We start from the raw sequence: 20109 nt of genomic DNA, 5'->3' as shown, positions 1-20109 counted from the left end.
CCTGTGAATTTGACTAGTTAGGCCCCCTCATACAGGTGGAATTGTACAACATTTGTCCTTTTGTGACAGACTTATTTCGCTTAGCATAATGTCCTCACAGTTGACCCAAGTTCTAGCATTTTCTTCCTTTATAAGACTGGGTAAGATTCCATTGTATAGATATACCACATGTTATTTATCTATTCTTCTGTCAATGGACACTTGGGTTGTTTCCACCTTGGTTATTGTTAGATTTTTTTTTTTTTTTTTTTTAGGTGGAGTCTCACTCCATTGACCAGGCTGGAGTGCAATGACAGGCTTACGGGCACCCCAGCAGTGATCTGCTGGGACTATAGGCCCCTACCACCATGCATGACTATAGTTTTGATTTTTTTATATATTTCTGCCTCAGCCTTCCAAGTAGCCGGAACTACAGGACGCGCTACCATGCCCAGTTGATTTTTTAATTTTTATTGTAGAGATGAGGTCTCACCAAGTTGCCTAGGCTGTTCTCGAACCCATGGGCTCAGGCAATCCCCCACCTTGGCCTCCCAAAGTGCTGGGATTACAGGCTTGAGCCACCGTGCCCGGCCTATTGTTAAATTTTTCACATTGTTTTAATACAATGCTATTGTAACTTTTGTTTTCTTTTTTCTTTTTTGTGTCAGGTTCTCACTCTGTTGCCCAGGTTGGAGTGCAGTGGCATGATTATGGTTCACTGCAGCTTTGACTTCCTGGGCTCAGGTGATCCTTCTGCCTTAGCCTCTAGTGTAGCTGGGATGATAGGCACATACCACCATGCACTGCTTATTTTTTAAATTTTGTGGAAACAAGGTCTCACTATGTTGCCCAGACTGGTCTTGAACTCCAGAACTCAAGCAATCCCCCCACCTTGGCCTCCAAAAGTGCTAGGATTATAGGCATAGGCCACCGTGCCCGGTTTTTGTTTTATATTATTACAAGGAAAACACCAAACAGCACACTAGTCCCAAAAGAGAATATGGCTGAGTGTCTTGAGTGAGGACTCTGAAATCAGATGGCTTTGCCAAAGCCTGACTTAGACGCTCACTGTGTGACCTTGGGCAAGCTTCCAGCCCCTCTGTGCTTAAGTGTCCCCATTTGTAAAATGCAGATAGTGAAAGTGAATAGTAAATAAGATAGTCCACCCAAAGCACTGAACTCTGAACCTGACATATGGTGACCTAATGATCTGTATCAGGCACTATTTGTCGTAAATCACTGCCTGCTTGTGTCTAACTCTGTGATGAATTGCCAGCAGGACAGTTCTGGGTGGGAGCACAGAACATTCAAAATTTGGAAAGGGCTGGACACAGTAGCTCACGCCTGTAATCTCAGCAATTTGGGAGGCCAAGGTGGAAGTATGGTTTGAGGCCAGGAGCTTGAGATCAACCTGGGCATATAGAGAGACTGAGTTCACAAAAATAATTATAAAAATTAGCCAAGTGTGGTGGCGTGCTCCTATAACCACAGCTACTTGGGAGGCTGAGACAGGAGGACCACTTGAGCCCAGGAAGTCAAGGCTGCAGTGAGCTGTGATCATGCCAGTGGATTCCAGCCTAGGTGACAAAATAAAACCCTGTCTCTTCAAAAATTTCTTTAAAAAATCACAAATTACCTTCCAAAAAGGTCGCAGTGTTTGCCATTAGTCCCAGAAAGAAGTTGGTAGCTGTGGACAGTCCTTGAAGAGAGAATGTAATAAAAGGAATATTTAAGGAAGATTATCAGGCTGCATAGTCATTCCCTCCTGTGATGTTACCCTACAGTCAAGGGTGAGCTATTGACCTTGACGTCACCCCAACACTGAATTGATACTGCATGTAAATGTTCATTTCCTCCCATCCTCGAAGAATGCTATTTCCAACTTCTGTGAATACCCTGGGGACTGTTTTTTCTTTCTTTTTCCTTTTTTTTTTTTGAGTTGGATTCTCACTCTGTCACCCAAGCTGGAGTTCTGTGGCACAATCATGGCTCACTACAGCCTTGACCTCCTGGGCTCGGGTGATCCTTCTGCCTCAGTCTCATAAGTAGCTGGGACTATAGGCCCCTACCACCACGCCTGACTACTGAGTTGATTTTTTTGTATAGATGAGGTCTCGCTGTGTTGCCCAGGTTGGTTTTGAATTTCTGGGCTCAAGTGATCCTCCCGCCTCGGCCTCCTGAGTAGCTGGGATTACAGGCACACACCACCATGCACCCTCCATTTTAATCATTTCAAACTGTGCAATTCAGTGGCATTTAGTACTGGCAATGCTGTGCAGCCATCACCTCTGTCTAGTTCCAGAGCATTTTCATCACCCCAAGAGAAATATCCATACCCATTCAACAGTGACTCCCCATTCCTGATACTCCCTCAACCCTTGGCCACCACCAGTCTGCATTCTGTCTCTATAAATTTGCCTGTTCTGGGTATTTCACAGAAATGTAATCGTATCTGTGTGAACTTTTGTGACTGGCTTCTTTGACTCAGCATAATGTTTTCCAGGTTCATCTGTGTTGTGGCATGTGTTAGTAGTTTGGGGATTATTTTATTTTATTTTAGAATCAGGGTCTCACTCTGTCACCCAGGCTGGAGTGCAGTGGCACACTCATGGCTCATATTAGCCTTGACTTCCTGAGCTTGGGCAATTCTCTCTCTTCAGCCTCCCATGCAGCTGGGATTACAGGTGCATGCCACCACTCCTGGCTAACTTCCAAAATTTTTTTTGTAGAGATAGGGCCTCGTGATGTCTTGAACCCTTGGCTCAAGCAGTCCTGTCGCCTCAGCCTCCCAAAGTGCTGGGATTATAGGCATGAGCTGCTTTATTCAGCAGAGGAACTTTTTTTTTTTTTTTTTTTACAGTGATGCACTCAAGCCTGCTCATACCAACTCAAGAAAGAATTGCTAAATAGTCCTGAATTTTTGGATCCTGTGATTTAACCATTGGTCGCTTAAAACTGGCCACCATGGGAGGATTTATTCCATGAATATGGGCACATGCTACCAGCCAGTATTTGGGGTGGAGAGTCATTTGACAGTTTAAGACATGCCAGTGGCTTCAAAATACCTCATAATCTCCAGCTCCCCCTCAAAATCATCCTAAATACCTCCTCTGAGTAAAATGGTACTCTTGCATGGCAAGGACTGCTAAAGAGATGTCTGGGTCCCACCTCCTGACTGGATGTGTAGGTCTAAGGCAGTCTGTCCCCAAGCCTTTCTCCTGAGTTGCACCGGCACCCATCTTCCAGCTGCAGGGGATGCCCAGCTCTGAATGGCAGGACGGTCATCTGTTCTGTGTCCTAGGCCTCCCAGGTGAGGAGGGTGAACTGTAGGCAAGTCTTCAGCATAGCCAACAGAGCCTGGGGGCTCCTCAGGGTCCCTCTGCATGAGGGCTTCATGATGGGGGTGGGGTGGGGGAGTGGCAGAGCCATTTGTCTGCCTTTGAGGTGCAAGGGCAGTCCCAGATCAGCAACAAAAACAGCACCTGGGAGCCTGGCAGAAGCGCAAATTCTCGGTCTCCAGACGAGACCTTCAGACCCAGACATCTGCGTTGTAACCTGACTTGTGGGGCTTCTGAGGTTCCAACCAGCTTGAGAATCCGGGCACTCTAGTGACAGTCTGAAGAGCTGTCAGCCAGTCTGGCATTGATCTGTGCTTTTTGACCCCTGCTCCAAGACACACCATTTCCCAATACCCGGCAAGCTCGCCTATACAGGCCAGCTCAGCTCAAGCCTGGCAAGTGAATACTTGGGAGAGACGCTGACCTGATGCCCAGGGCTTAGGACCAAGGGCTCTGGCACCAAAGACAACCAGGCTGAAGCCACAGCTCCTTCACCCTGTGTGACTTAGGGAAAATGCCTTAACTTCTCTGTGCATCTGTTTCCTCATCTATAAAATGGGTATAACAGCCAAACCTAATTCATAAGTTGATTGTCAGGATAACAGGAGACAATATAAAGAGCCTAGCTCTTGACTTCCAGCAAGTACTCAAGGACGTGCTGTATGGTTCGAGGGCTGTTATCCAAGGTGTTTGGGGAAGGGGGATTCACTGATTAACCCCTCACGTCTGTATGGTGCTTTAGAGTTAGTTTGTATAATAACCCTGCAGGAGCTTGTTTGTAGCAGGTGTGGTTGGTGCCGATCACAGATCCCTTTACCAGGCTGGTGCTCCCCAGCTGCTGGAGTGTTGGCTGCTCAGAGGTCACAGCTGCAGTCTTTTCTAGATGATTCCCTTGATAGGGGGAAGCCACTTTGCCTGGGTGGTCATGCCCTTCACCCCTGAGTCCAAGGACAGACTGCTGGGAAGGTATGATAGCTCAGCCCTCACAACCCTGGGTGGGACCAGCTTGGTGGCCCAGGCCACACTCCAGAGTTCTCCATGGGATCAAGCCGAAGCTAGATGGCAGGAGAAACCACACACCCTTGCTGGGCTTCTTCCCCGCCTTGTCCTGCTTCTCTATGGGCTTCTCTTTGATGTTTTTAAAAATGTAATTTTAGGTCAGTTGTGGTGGCTCATGCCTATAACCCCAGAACTTTTGGAGACTGAGGTGAGAGTATTACCTGAGCCCAGGAATTGGAGACCAGCCTGGGCAACATGGCGAGGCCTCGTCTCTACAGTAAAGCAAAACTAGCTGGGTGTGGTAGTGCATACCTGTAGTTCTGGCTACTTGGAAGGCTGAGGCAGAAGGATCGCCTGAGCCCAGCAGATCGAGGCTGCAGTGGCCGTGAGCGTGCCCCTGCACTCCAGCCTGGGAGACAGAGTGAGACTCTGACTCAAAAAAAAGATTTAAAAAAATTTTTTAATGTTATTTTAGATTTGAGAGGTGCACACACAAGCTTGTTACATGGGTCTATTGCAGGATGGTGAGGTTTGGGTTTCTTCCTTAGCACATCACTGACACAAGTATTCTCACCTAATTTTTTGTAGAAATAGAAAAGTCCACTCTAAAATTCATATAGAATCTCAAGATATACTGAATAGCCAAAACAATCTTGAAATATAAGAACAAAATTGGACTCCCACACTTCCCAATTCCAAAAGTTACTACAAAGCTATGGCAATAAAAATAGTGTGGTACCGGCCTAAGGATAGACTTATGTCAATGGAATGGAAGAGGGAGCCAGAAATAAACTCTCAGATCAAAGGATTTGATCAAATGATTTTCAATAAGAGTGCCAAGACCATTCTGTTGGGGAAGGACAGTATTTTCACCAAATGGTCTTAGGAGCACTGGATACCCACATGCAGAAGAATGAAGTTAGACCCTTACCTAACAACATGTACAAAAATTAACTCAAAATGAATCAAAGACCTAACGCTATAGAACTTTTAGAAGAAATTAGGGGAAAAGCTTTATGACATTGAATTCGGCAGTGATTTCTTGGCTATGACAACCAAAGCACAGATAATTAAAATTAAAATAGATAAATTGGACTACATCGAAATAAAAAACATCAGATGCATCAAAGGATCACAATCAACAGACTGAAAAGGCAACCCAAGGAATGGGAGAAGATATTTATAAATAATATATCTGATAAGAGATTGATACCCAAAATACATAAAGAACTACAAATCAGCAACAAAAAACCGAAACAACCCAAATTAAATATGGACAAAGGGGCCACGTGCAGTGGCTCATGCCCATAATCCCAGCACTTTGGAAGGCTGAGGCAGAAGGATTGCTTGAGCCCAGGAGTCCAAGACTGGGCAACACAGCAAGACCTTGTCTCTACAAAAATATCAAAAAATTTAGCCAGGCACAGTGGTGTGTGCCTGTAGTCCCAGCTACCAAGAGGGGCTGAAGTAGAAGGGTCACCTGAGCCCAGCAAGTTGATACTGCGGTAGCCATGACTGTGCCACTGCATTCCAGCCTGGGTGACATAGTGAGACTCCCAACTTGAAAGCAAACAAACAAGTAAACATGGGCAAAGGACTTAAATGGACATTTCACTAAAGAAGATATACAAAGTGCCAATAAGCACATGAAAAAGTCGCTTACTATTATTGAAGTGCCAGTCAAAACAGGATAGCTGCATCAAACAAATGGAAAATGACGAGTATTAGCAAGGGTTGGAGAAATTGGAATCTTGGTGCACAGCTGGTGGGAATATGACGTGTGGCAGCTACCTTAGAAAAACAATATGGCTCATCTATTTTAAATAACTAAAAGAATGAGATCGGAATGTTTCTAGCACAAAGAAATTATACATGCTTGAGGTAATGGATAACAATTACCCTAATTTGATCATTACACACCATATGTCAGTATCAAAACATCATACATATCCTATAAATACATTAAACTATTGTGTCCCTTTAATAATTACAAATAGTTTTTAAAAAAAATATGAATTATAATGATCATTTTAAAATATTGAATCATCCTTACATTTCTGGAATAAATCTCCTTTGGTCATGGTGAAGTATTTTTCGTTTGGTATTGAATATTTGCTAATATTTGATGTAGAAACTTTGCATTGACAGACATAAGTAAAATATAAAGATATAAAATGAAATATAAAGTAAAATATAAAGTGAACATTTTGCAGAAGTTATCTTTTTCTTTGCTCTTGGAAAATTTAATTAGTGTTCAGATTGACACTCTTTGAAGATTTGACAGAAGCCCTCTATGAAATTTTGTTCTTATTTTTTATTTTGAGGTATTCTTTGATAACTCTGTATATTTCCTACATGGAAACTATTTGGCTTCAGAATTTCATTTATCTTACCTGATTTTTGCGATGAGTGCCAGCATTTTATTTTTCAACTCAATAAAGCATACGGGTGAAGAGCAAAAAAAGAGAGAGAAAATGATATGATAATTCCTCAGAAAATTAAATGTAAGTTACCATCTCATCCAGCAATTCTACTTTTGAGTGTATAACCAGAAGAGGAAAAAGCAGGACCTCAAATAGATATTTGTATACTCATGTTCATGACAGCATTATCACAATACCCCAAACATGGAAACAATCTGTGTCAATCAACTGATGATAAACAAAATGTGATTGCTTTATCTATACAATGGAATATTATTCAGCCTTAAAAAGGAAGGACATTCTGACACTTGCAACATGGCTGAACCCTGAGGACATCATGCTAAGTGAAACAAGCCAGTTGCAAAAGGACAGGTACTGTATGTATATGAGGTGTGGCAGGTCCCTAGAGTAGTCAAATTCACAGAGACAGAAAGTAGAAATGGTGATTGCCAGGGGCTGGGTAGGGGGAAATGGGGAGTTGGTTTTTATGGGCACAGAGTTGCAGCTGGCAAAGATGAGAAAGTTCTGGAGATGGAGAGTGGTGATGGTTTCACAACCATGAACATGTACTTAATGTCACTGAGTTGTACACTTAAAAATGGTTAAAATGGCAAATGTCACATTGCATGTATTTTAGCAAGATAAACAAATAAACTTCATTACAAGCTCTTCCTCTAGGGAACTTGATTTATGACACAATTATTATACCCAATTTATAGAAGATATCAACTGAGGCTCAGAGTGACTTTATCTTTATCCTACCCAATGGGATTGAAAGCAGTTCTCACCTCTGGGGGCTATTTTAAGCAGTAAATCAAATAATGAGGCACAGAAACCCCTGTTCAAGGAAGAGTGCTACCTGTGAAGATGTGAGGAGAGGTGACATGGTGGCTTCAACCGAATGGTGGCCGAATGATGGCAGTTTCATATGGTTCAACCCAATAGTGGGGTTTAGTTCTTAAGCTGGACAGTAGAAATAAAGGCATGTCTCTCATTGAGACAATTCTCTAGTTGTATATGCTTGAAATAAAATAAAATGCTTCAGTGAAAAAAATCAGAGTAAATGGGGAGCAGTGGAAGGGCTTGGAGAGGTGGTATCCTTTTGTTGGCCAGTACCCCCAAGGTTTTGAGTCAGATAGACTTGAGGCTGAATCCTGGCTCCATGCCTCATTAGCTATGGGACTGTGGGCAGTCATGTGACTTCTGGGGCCTCAGTTTTCTTGTCTGTAAAATAGGTGATAATAATAGCAACTCAGGGTGCTGTGTAGATTAAGTGCACAGAAAACATCAGCTAGGACTTGTGTGGGGCACAAGTTCGAGATTACTGGATGGTGATGGTGATAGATGGATGACATGCCAGCAGCAGGTTTCAGACCCCACTGGTCTGCCTGCAAATCCAGCGCTGGGCCCTGCATTCCCAGCCAAGACAAGCTGGACAGCTTGGGTTTTCCAAGTCCGGTGTTGCCAGGGTGTGCAGTTTCAGGTGTTTACAAAGCTGCTGTGATTTAATCGGTCTTTCTTCTTCTAGAACTTCACAAGCAGGGTGTGTTCTCCCTGCTTCTGAAATCCAAAGATTTACCCTTTCTTTGCTAGAGCCCCAGTTATTCTTTGGAGAAATATATGAAATAAGGCAATAGTTAATAACAGCAATGTTCTGTGCTTAGATATTTCTTTCTTTCGCCTTTTTAAAACATGGGGCAAATTTGCCCTCTGGTTGAGCACACACGTGGCTCCTCTGCCATTCACATTCATGACAACCCAGACTTCTTGCAAAGTCCTGATGGAAATGACTTACACATTAGTGCCTCTGTCCCCTTGTCAGGCTGTGAGGACAGAACACATCTGTCCCATCGGTGCTGCAGCCCCTAGACCCTCGGCAGGGCTGGCAGAAAGCCGGAGTTTTGAGTTTGGGAGTGAGAAAATCAGGAGACAGGCAGATTTACTTTTGAGTCCCGGATGAAATAGCTACTACTCAGGGAAACCAAGGTTTCTCCCAGAATAACAAGAAACAGCATCCTTTGAAGGAAACACGGGCCATAAAAGTGGGCTTCATGTGTTCTCAAACTCAAATGCCTATGGGGCCAGATGAATGGGGCCTTGTGCCAAGAACAAGTGTAATAATAAGAGGCAAAAGACCCTCGGGCCTGGAGAAAATTTGGAGAAGAGGAGGTGGTGGTCAACTGTGGAGTGCATATCCTGTCTCAGGGCACCATTGCCCTGACCTGGCCACAATTCCAGGGCAGGAACGTGGGCACCTGATGGCTGGATACTTACTCTACCTTTACAAGAGACATGGGGATTCTGGATTTTTATGTGAATCCTCACAATTTAAAGATTTTGGTATCCACTTTAAATTTGTAAAAAATACTATATGGGCAACATTTTGTGGGTCTAATGTGACCTTTAGATGACCAAATTATTACTTTTGTTAGACACAGACAGATGAGCCTAAATTCTGAAACAAATACCCTTGCAAACAGCATTCAGGTCTAGAACAAATATGGCCTCAATCACATAGCCTGCCATGGAATGTGCTACTGTACTGGAATGTACAGTGCCCAACCTGCCCAGTTGTATGTGGTATATCTAACTCTCAAAGTTGTTACTCTCCCCCCCTCAACCCCAGCCCAACTTGGTAGAAATGCCAAGCCCCATCTATCAATTCTCCAAACCATAAGAAAATGTACTTCATCTGTCTTGGGTGCTAGGGCTATGCCGCAAGGCCACTGAAGGGAAGTTCTAGCCTTCGTGACCACATTTGCTCTTTCCTCTAGGGTGGTGAAATTCCGTCGTACGGGTGAGAGTGCAAGGTCCGAGGACGACACGGCTTCAGGAGAACATGAGGTCCAGATTGAAGGGGTCCGCGCAGGCCTAGAGGCCGTTGAGCTGGATGATGGGGCAGCTGTGCCTAAGGAGTTTGCCAATCCCACCGATGGTAAGGGGGCCTGCAGTGGGGGCATCAGCCTGGGCCACCTCCAGGGGCTCTGAGGTACCAGGGCTGCCTTCCCAGGGAGCAATCTCAGATGGGTTTCATGAAGGAGCAACTGGGGGCCCCAGAGAGCCCAGGGGTTATATTGGAAGTGTGGGCTGGGCCCACCTGGCTTACTCCAGCCAGCAAGGTTATACCACAACCTCTCCCCCTCAGCATCTTTGCATAACACTTGGCTAAAGATGGCAGCAGCAACGATGATGATGATGTAAGGATGACAGTGATGATGGTGGTGAGGACGGTGGTGGTCATAGTGGCAATGATGATGGTGATGGTGGTAACAGTGATGGTGATACTGATGGTGGTGATAGTGATGCTGGTGGTGACAGCATACTGACAATGGTGGTGATAATATTGGTTGTGATGATAGCGGTGATGGTCACAGCGACAATGACAGTGATATGGGAACAGCTGACATTGGCTGAGGATTTACTCTGCGCCAGGCACTATGGTCAACACTTTGCATGTATCACCCATTAATCCTCACAACAGCTCCAGCTAGATCTAGTACCATCATCTTCCCCAACTTGCAGTTGAGGAAACTGAGATAGAGAAGGGTTAAATATCTCGTCCAGGATTGTTGAGTCAGAAATTAGCCAAGCTGGATTTATACCCTGGCAGTCTGGTCCAAGAGCTCCCATTTGTACCCAAGACCTTGTGCTGCCTCTGAGTAGATCTCGTCAAATATGGGACCCGAGGCGGTACTGTGGGACCTGTCTCAGACTCCCCTCACAACCTGATGCTGATGGTGAAAACAATCCATGCATTCCTGAAAGGCCCAGATTCCCAGTAGAGGAGAGGACCAATGACTTGAGCCCAAGACCTGATGTTGGCAGGGACACAGTGGCAATGACTGAGGAGGAAGAGATGGGTCTGTGGTTAGGAGCTGAGGTCTGACTCCCAGGCTGATCTTGGCTCAACTCCCAGCTCCACAAAGTGCCAGCTGTACAACATGGGGCAAATCCAGGTCCTCCTCTGCAAAATGGGGCTAATATTAGGCCTTCACTTACAGGGTTGTGATGGGGATTTGATGAGATACTGCACATCTAGCTCTTAGTGCAGTGCCTGGGGTGTAGTGAGCAGTTAGTAAGTGCATCATAATAGTGTTCTTTTAAATTTTCATTTATCTATCTATCTATCTATCTGAGAGATGAGATCTCACTATATTGCCCAGACTGGTCTCAAACTCACGGGCTCAAGCAGTCCTCTCACCTCAGCCTCCCAAAATTCTGGGATTACAAGCACGAGCCACTGCACCCTTGTTTTTCTTTTTTAATTTCAATTTTTATTTATATACCTTTAAAAATGTTTAAATATTGTTCTTACTGTTCTTATTCTTGATGACATTTTTGCTGAAGAAAATTAGAACCTGCTAATGTGATAAACACCAGCTCATGCTTCTGGGGAAAATTATGACTGACATGGGAAGGCCCATGGTTGAAATTCCAAAAAGACAATGAACATCAGCACACAAGCTGATGAGAGCCTTGGAGGCTGTCCATGGGAGGGCCACCAGCATTCTCCTTTAGTATTTTTATTCTTCGATTAACTTTTTAATTCGGAATCATTTTAGATTTGCAGAAAAGTTGCAGCTAAAACAGAGTTCCCATACACCATGTATCACCCCACTCCCTGCGGCCTCCACCTGTTGACCATGGTACCTTTGTCAGAACCAAAAAATTAACATCGGTGCAGCACTGTTCTTTGTTTTTTTTTTCTGGCATAACACTGTTAACCAGCTCCACTTGGCTCAGATTCCACGAGTTGTTCCCAGATACAGCTCAGCTTTAGTATTTTAGTATTTTTCAAAACACTTATTAGCTTATATGTCATATCCATATTTTTTCTGAGCATAAAAATAACACTTGTTTATTTGGAAAACAGCCAGTCAGTATGGAAATGTTCAAAGTAGGAAGGTGAGTGTTGTTCTCAATGATGACCCCTTTCAACCCTGCTTGAAAGATGTCCACTCAGTCTCACTTCCTCTGCATGGTGTGCACACACGTATATCTAATTTTATCTGAAGACAGTTCTTCTGTTTCTGCCTCTCCACAACTTGCCTTTTTCGCTTAATGACACAGTGTGCACATCTTTCCATCCGAGTGCAGAGGGAATTCTTCTTTTTAAAAGTATTTACACTTTTCTGGCTATGGAAGTAATACATTATAAAAGGAAAAAAGTTAAAGTTTCATATGATTTCTTCTTTCCTCTCTCCAAGACAACAAAAATAAAACCTCAATAATTTAAAACCTCAAGCTGGGTATAGTGGTGTATACTTGTAATTCCAGCTGCTTGAGAGGCTGAGGTGAGAGAATCACTTGAGCCCAGGAGTTTGAGTCCAGCCTGGACAATATAGCAAGGCCCTGTCTCCAAAAGTATTTTAAACTTAAAAAAAAATCAAAGCCTTGTACATAGTCTATGACTGTATAGCATAGACACACATATATGAACACATGTGCATACATTTCCAAATATAGAACCATAATATATACTTTATCTTGTTTTAAAATTTTGCTGAGTGCAGTGGCTCATACCTGTAATCCTAGCAACTTGGGAGGCTAAGGCTAGAGGATTGCTTGAACCCAGGAATTCAAGACCAGCCTAGACAACATAGCAAGACTTTGTCTCTACAAAAAAATAAATAAAATAAATTAGCTGGCCCGACAGTGTGTGCCTGTAGTGCCAGCTATTTGGGACGCTGAAGCAGAAGGATCACCTGAGCCCAGGAGGTTGAGGCTGCGGTGAGCCGTGAGCGTGCCACTGCACTCCAGCCTGAGCAACAGAGTGAGACTCCAACACCACCTCCCAAAAATATTAATTAGTAATATATTATATACATCTTTCTATATTTGCATTCTTTTTAGCAGTTGGGTCATATTTCATAATGTGGATATGTAATAATGTATAATCTATGTCATGACTTATTCAACCAGCCCCTTGTTGATAGACATTCTGGATTGTCTAGTTTTCCCTTTTGTATAAAATGTTGCAGTAGCAAGATATGTCTTCACACTGGGATATTTTTCTAGGATGAGTTCTAGAAGCACCATGTGCTTTAATTAGCTTGGCTGGGGCCTACTCCAGACATCCTTGTGCTAGGACAACCGTGAGGTACTCAGGATTTCTTCCTTACCCCCTCTTTTTCCTTCCCAGATACTTTCATGGTGGAAGATGCAGTGGAAGCCATTGGGTTTGGAAAATTTCAGTGGAAGCTGTCAGTTCTCACCGGCTTGGCTTGGGCAAGTATTTCTAGGGAGCAATGGCCTCACATGCAGCTTCCAAGAAGCCCCCATGCTGCTCAGTTGGGTTTCTATGGTCCACAAGGAAGGACACTTGCTTCTTTACAGAACCTTTGCTTGAATTCCGATGAACAAAATGTTTGTGGAGTTATAAGTGGTGATAATCGGGGTCTCTGATAATTGGGTGATTGCCCTCAAGGAGGCATGTAGCTAATTAAGTGGTTCTTAACCCTTTGGGGCTCAGGTTTACTATGAGATTATGGATGTCAGCTGTGGAGCTCTCCTGACAAAAACACATACAGATTTAAAATCTGCCTTCTGCTCCAGGACCCTCACAATTCCTTGTTAAATCCCCTTATGTAGCTATGGCAAACCTTTAACACAACTTAGACTGATTTTTGTGAATGGTGTAAGACAGCTATCTTACCACTATATTTTTCTTAATGGATCCGATCCATCTGAATGGATCGTTAATTTCCCCACAACATTTCCCCCAGTAATTAGAAAAGCTGCCTGTAATGTACATCATGTTCTCACTACTGCATGAGAGTGTTTCTTCTGTACTCTGTTCTATCGTCCTGTCTAATCCAGTAAATTACCACAGTGTTTAATTTCTGGGGCTTCCTAGTATGTTTCAATGTGTTAAAAGGTTGCACTTTAAACTGATAAGAACAGATACTACACTTGATCTTGGCCAAAAGGCTGAGAAGCGTTGGCCGGGCTCAGTGGCTCAGCCTGTAATCCTGCGCCTTTGGGAGGCTGAGGTGAGTGGATTGCCTGAGCCCGCAGGTTCAAGACCCACCTGGGCAGCGAGACCTCACCTCTACAATAAATCAAAAAATCAGCCGGGCGTGGTAGCGCATGCCTGTAATTCCGGCTGCTTGGAAGGCTGAGGTGGAAGGATCGCCAGAGCCCAGCAGGTCGAGGCTGCGGTGGCCGGGAGCGGCCACTGCACTCCATTCTGGGCCACAGAGTGAGACTCCAACTAAAAAAAAAAAAAAAAAAGGTTGCACTTGTTAAATGTACGACAATTCTACACGAACAAATGACCTATAAATCAAAGATAAACTAGTCTTCAAATGCTCTAAAAAGAAAAGGTGTCTCTCTACCTTTATAAGAATGTTTTTCCCTTCCCTCTGAGCCTAGTGGCTTGCACTTGCAATCCCAGTGTTTTGGGGAGCCAAGGTGGGAGGATTGCTTGAATCCAGGAGTTTGAGACCAGCTGGACAATATAAGGAGACCCTGCCTCTACAAACAATTGTTTTTTTTTAAAAAAATTGCCAGGTGTGGTGGCACAAGACTGTGGTCCTAGCTGTGTGGGAGGATTGCTTGAACCCAGAAATTTGAAGTTTGGTGAGTTATGATCTTGCCACAGCACTCCAGCCTGAGCAACAGAATGGGACTCTATTTTTTGACCTGGAGCCTCACTCTGTCACCCTGGCTGGAGTGCAGTGGTGTTATCACAGTTTACTGCAGCCTCAATCTCCTGGGCTCAGGCGATCCTTCCACCTCAGCCTCCCGAGTGGCTGGGACTACAGACTCACTCAGCTAATTTTTTATTTTTTAGGCATAAAAAAAACAGGTGTCACTATGTTACCTAGGCTGGTCTCAAACTCCTGGGTTCAAGCAATCTTCCCGCCTTAGCCTCCCAAAGTGATAGGAATACAGGCATGAGCCACCGCACCGGGCCTCATTATTATTTTTTGAAGCGTTTTTCTTTTCCTCAGATTTTAGAAATACGGTGTTTTCCCATTTCAATTGGGGATGTGCCCATATTTTTCAAAACACTCCCATAGAAACAATGTGAAATGTCTATGTGTCAATTCTCGCATGATCACACACAGCTTTAGCTACCAGGACTTTGATTTGATATGGGTGCGGTGATTAGCGGGGCATAGAAGATGGGTGTGCTGCGCCCTCTCCCTGGGGCCATGGGCCTGGCTAGCCATCCCCGCACAGCGACCCCAGGCCTCATGCGTGTCCTTCCTCTCTATAGATGGCCGACGCCATGGAGATGATGATCCTCAGCATCCTGGCACCGCAGCTGCACTGCGAGTGGAGGCTTCCCAGCTGGCAGGTGGCACTGCTGACCTCAGTAGGTGGCCCCAGCTCCCCTTCTGTCGTGGGCAGTTCTGGTTCCCTGGGCTGTCCTGCGCGTCACCCCCCTTCTCCCACTGCTCTGCAGAAAAGAATTCAGCCCTGATGGACACACTGTCCCCTCCCCTCCTCACATATCCTGGTAGACTTGCAGCTGACTCTGCCCAGAGGTCCAATGACGTGGGGCGTCCCAGATACCCTGCTCAGTTGCTGGGAACTTGAAACTCACCTGCATACACCACCTAATCCTTAGAAGTCTCACTTTTCCTGACTGCAAACGGGAGATGACAAACCCTTCCGTCCCCCAGGGTGATGTAAGTATTGGAAGCAACACAGTGCCTGACAGAGTAGGTGTTCAATAAATGGCCGCTGCTTCCTTGTTAAAGCTTAAAGGAGAGTGCAGCAGAACACCCAGTTTTTGTCAGGGGAGGATCAGCAACAACCTTTTAAGAGAGAGAGGAGGCCAGGCACAGTGGGAGGAGATAAGGCACTCCGGGAGGCCAAGGCTGGAGGATTGCTTGAGCCCAGGAGTTCGAGACCAGGCTGGGCAACACAATGAGACCTTGTCTCTGCAAAAAAACAACAAAAAAAACCCCCAAAATAAATCAGTTAGGTATAGTGGTGCGTACCTGAAGTCCTAGCTACCTGGGAGGCTGAAGGAGGAGGATGACTTGAGCCCAGGAGGTTGATACTGTGGTGAGCTACAGTTGTGTCACTGCACTCCAGCCTGGGCAACAGAGTGAGACCCTGTCTCAAAAATAAATAAAGGAGAGCAGAATGGCCAGGTTGGGTAAGAGGAGAACAGTAGTGATAATCACAAAAGCTAAGATCTACCAAGCACTTTTGTGTGCAGAGACTTACATGCATTGGATACATGTATAATAGGCACTATGCTCCTTAATCCTCACAACCCTGTCAGCCAGATACTATGATTAGGTGAGGAAAATGAGCCACAAAGAGATTAAATCACTGTCTTGAAGTCACAAACCTAGCCAGTAGCGGAGTAACTGCCCATTAGAGATGCTTCCCAGAATGCTGTTTGTAGATAACGGATCTGGACCCCAGCCTGAGTGCCCTCAGCAACAAGGCCTGGTGTGATATTAGCACAAGGCCGTGCAGTTCACGGGGGAGGATCTTCATTGTGCAGACGCCTGCATTTATGTGGTTTAGCGACCTCCTGGAAGTGTGACCTTGACAAGGGTGGTGTATGGCTCTGTCTCATAGCGTGCAAAATGGGGATGACAATGCCCATTTTTCTACAGTTGGACAACAAAATATACACACAGCATGGACCCAATGAATGCTTTTTTCTTACATTCCTCATTCTCACTGATAGCTCCTAGACCGTAGCTGTAGGTCTGTTTTTGCAACGCAGGAGCTTTTTGGTCTCTTGTCTTTGGTTCACAACATCTGCAATTTATTGGGTACTTATCTTGTGCCAGGCTCTGTGCTAAAGGTTTTTTGCATACCTTACCTCTCAATCTTATGAAAGAGGTTCTATCAATAGTCCCATCTCCCTTTTGGGGGATAGTTAACTCTTTCATGATGCAAGGATATCATGTAGCACACGACTAAGGCGGCGCTTTACCCCAAGACAGTAATCTCCTAACATTTTTGTTCTAGGTTAATCTAGAAAAGACTTGAATAAAAATTATGCAGTAGCCAGGCTGCTCACATTTTTTTTTTTTGAGTTGGAGTCTCACTCTGTCGCCCAGACTGGAGTGCAGTGGCACGCTCCCGGCCACCGCAGCCTCAACCTGCTGGGCTCTGGTGATCCTTCCGCCTTAGCCTTCCAAGTAGCTGGAACTACAGGTGAACACTACCACGCCCAGCTAATTTTTTGATTTATTGTAGAGATGAGGTCTTGCCAAGTTGCCCAGGTGGGTCTCAAACCCGTGGGTTCAGGCAATCCACTCACCTCAGCCTCCCAAAGCGTGGGATTACAGGCTGAGCCACCGAGCCTGGCTACATCTTTACATTAAAATAATTTTTTTTAAAATGATGGGTTGCAGATGGTATCATTTTCAGTGTGTTGAAACATAAAAACTTCAATAAAATTATCTTATCAGTTTTTAAAACGTGCCCAATAAAATTGAAGTACTTATTTGATACCTACCATCGTTTTTTAAAGTAACATGAGTAAACTCTTCAGAATTTGGAAATATGTCGTCTTTTTTTCTTGGAACTGGTATTTCCATTCAATTTTCCCATATAATTTTATCTTAGTGTAATGTTTTCTTATGCTTGAAATATCACATTCATCACCCTATCATAACTCCTGTGAGAGTATAATATACATTTCAAGTTATCTTTTTTAATTTTCTGAAAAGAGAAAGCTTAAGTACTAAATTTTTCTCCCACACTGAATTATAATTTTTAGTAACACAAGCGATCAAAACAAGCTGTGATTAGTTATGATACACAATTGTTAAACACAATAGCATATTGATACAGATTTCTCAGGTCAGCTAGGGCTTGGAAATTGTCAGCTCAATGGATTGGCCAGCAAAGCGGGCTAGGGAAGGTAGTCTAAGGAGCTGATAAGCCTAGCCCCCAGCAGTGTTGGCTCTAATGGACTGGCAAACGCTAGCCCCCAGGCTTCAAAGTCTCACCTTCCAGCGGCTTTTCTGGTTCAGCTGAATGGCCAGCCTCTGGGGTGCACAGTTCTTCAGCTCAGGGACGAGGTTCTTGTCTCATGCCCAGTAACAATGTGGGATAGGGATACCCAAATAACGAGAAAGCAGTACCTAATGAGAGGACAGAGAAGCTCCCACACAAACAGGACACCCAAAAGACTTGTCAGTCGGGGGGGGGGGAATAGCTGGTGCTTATAAAGCCCTAACTCCAAGCCGATTGGCTAGCACTAGCTGTGAGCTGATTGGTCCACACTTGGCTGTTCTGATTAGTCAGTATTAAGGACCAATCGGAAGGAGGCAGGGGCCTAATGGCGAGCTGATTGGTTGCTTCTCAATCCCAGCAGAGAGTACTTAAGCTCTAACTTGCGAGGCTTGCACGGGGAACTTGTTTAGCAATGCAAAGCCTGAGAGGGTTGGGGGGACTTTGCTACATTGTTACCAGACGACGCGCCTGTCTTTCTGCTTAGCCTTTCTCTAGCTGCCTCCTGTCTCAATATTTTACATGTTCCTGGATGATTGCCCCTAAAGTTAGGACAAGGTTCAGTGCCAATTCTATTCTTAGTTGTCATTTTTAATGAATGAATATAAATATGAAAAGTTCTGTTCATATAAAAAAAAACCTTTTGAGGAACGGAAGGGGTTTTGTTTTAACTCAGTAGACCAATTCCACTCGATTTTCTAAAAACAATTTCCAAGTTTTATGCTAAAGAGCGCTCAGCTGTGGTTCGTGAAAAAAATTGTTTGTAGGGATCTCATTTTGCTGACAGCATACTTAGGTTCTCCTTCAATTTTGTTGAAAATCATAGTAAAGGTATTGGAAACTAGCGAACTTGCAAAAGGATTTGTAAGTGTGTCTTGGTGGCGTTGGAGCGGCATCCTGGTGGGTTTGCTTGGCAAACCACGCCCTTTGAGCTGCGTGGGTCAGACCGCACCATGAGAAGTGGGGGAGGGGTGGCTGAGAAAGAAAGAGTTGGCCAGGGAATAGGGCAGACCCCTGACTCGCTCTCAGGAAAGAGTCCGTGGGGGAGGACGTGGAAATTAATTCCTTTAAAACGATCGTGTCTGCTTTTCCCTTGAAATGTCTCTGTGGATGCCCGTCTGTGGTCCACGGCCCAGGACATGCCAAGGAGGAATGCTTTTAGGGTCAGAGAGAACAGAGGTCGTGCCTTTCCCTCTGTGAGGGATAGCCTTATCTGTAGCTGGGGGATAAAACTAGCACCCACCTCGGGTAGGGCTGCTGTGAGGATTTATGTGCATAAAGCCCTCAGCCTGGCGTGTGGCTCTTGGGGAGAGGAAAGCACAGTGGTGAGGCTCCCGTCAGCCTGCTTGGATCTCAGACTTGGCTGTACCCTGCTTTTCAGGAACACTGAGCAGGTTTCTTACCCTTTCTGGGCCTCGTCTCCCCATCTGTTTGATAGGGGATCCCATACACCTTTGTATGATCACATACAGCTCATCCGCTGTTTGTCTAAGGATTAACAATGTAACGATTTTGCCTGACACACAGTGAGTGGCTTCTCTTACTGACAGTTGCCAGCTCCTGTCTGCCTGTTTTTTTTTTTCATACCTGCCAAGCACGGTCTTGTAACCTTGATATTTTCTTAGCAGAAAGGCAAGGCATTTCTTTGGTATGGTGAGAAACTGGTCAAATGCTAGCGCTGGAGCCAGACTACTTGATTCCAGTCCAGGCAGCACCACTGACACCTGTGTGACCCTAGTTACATGATCACCGCTCTCTGAGTCTCAGTTTCCTCATCAGGAGGACGGTGATGACAATAGCACAGGCCTGTGGGATGACAATAGCACAGGCCTGTGGGATTGTTGGGAGGCTCCCATGGTGACAGGAAGCTCTTAGAATGGAGTTTGCACGTCATTATCTTTATCTGGAATGTGATGCCACAGCTTCAGTTTGCTATTCCCCTTCTCTGTGATGCTCTGTGCTCTGTCTAACAGAAACTATCTTTCTTTGCACCCACAGGTGGTCTTTGTAGGCATGATGTCCAGCTCCACACTCTGGGGAAACATCTCAGACCAGTATGGCAGGAAAACAGTAAGGCAACCTGTTCTTTTATTTTATTCTATTTTTTAAGAGATGAGGTCTTTCTCTGTCACCCAGACTGGAGTGTGGTGGTGCAATGATAGCTCCCTGCAGCCTTGAATTCCTGGGTTCGAGCAATCCTCCCACCTCAGCCTCCTGAGTAACTGGGACTACCTGCACATGCCACCACACCTGGCTACCTTTTTTTTTTTTTTTTTTTTGTAGAGATGAAGTCTTCTATGTTGCCCAGGCTATTCTCAAAGTCTGAGCTGTAACTATGCTGAGAAGGAAGAGACGAGCTGCTGATGGTTAAAAGTTTATTAAAGAAAAAGAAAAGGGTGGGGAGTGGCTTTATAGAGAAAAACCAGTGG

The 20109-nt window shown here is 44.7% G+C and overlaps 1 protein-coding gene across 4 annotated transcripts in view; it reads left to right on the top strand.

Moving 5' to 3' along the window:
- SVOP (SV2 related protein) overlaps positions 1-20109 on the top strand; it is a 100188-nt gene that overhangs the window by 19648 nt on the left and 60431 nt on the right. For all 4 annotated transcript variants that reach the window (XM_008069404.2, XM_008069403.2, XM_008069405.2 and 1 more), the window contains exons 2-5: positions 9514-9674; positions 12882-12967; positions 14964-15062; positions 19679-19750. In XM_008069404.2, coding sequence (XP_008067595.1) covers positions 9514-9674; positions 12882-12967; positions 14964-15062; positions 19679-19750 — 418 coding nt within the window. The remainder of the gene's footprint in view (positions 1-9513; positions 9675-12881; positions 12968-14963; positions 15063-19678; positions 19751-20109) is intronic.

The sequence above is a fragment of the Carlito syrichta genome, unplaced genomic scaffold (genome assembly GCF_000164805.1).
Source record: "Carlito syrichta isolate Samal-C Ts95f unplaced genomic scaffold, Tarsius_syrichta-2.0.1 Scaffold311991, whole genome shotgun sequence".
In the NCBI taxonomy this organism is placed as follows: Eukaryota; Metazoa; Chordata; class Mammalia; order Primates; family Tarsiidae; genus Carlito; species Carlito syrichta.
The sequence above is the reverse complement of the archived record's forward strand: the minus strand, read 5'-3'. Positions and strand labels throughout refer to the sequence as shown.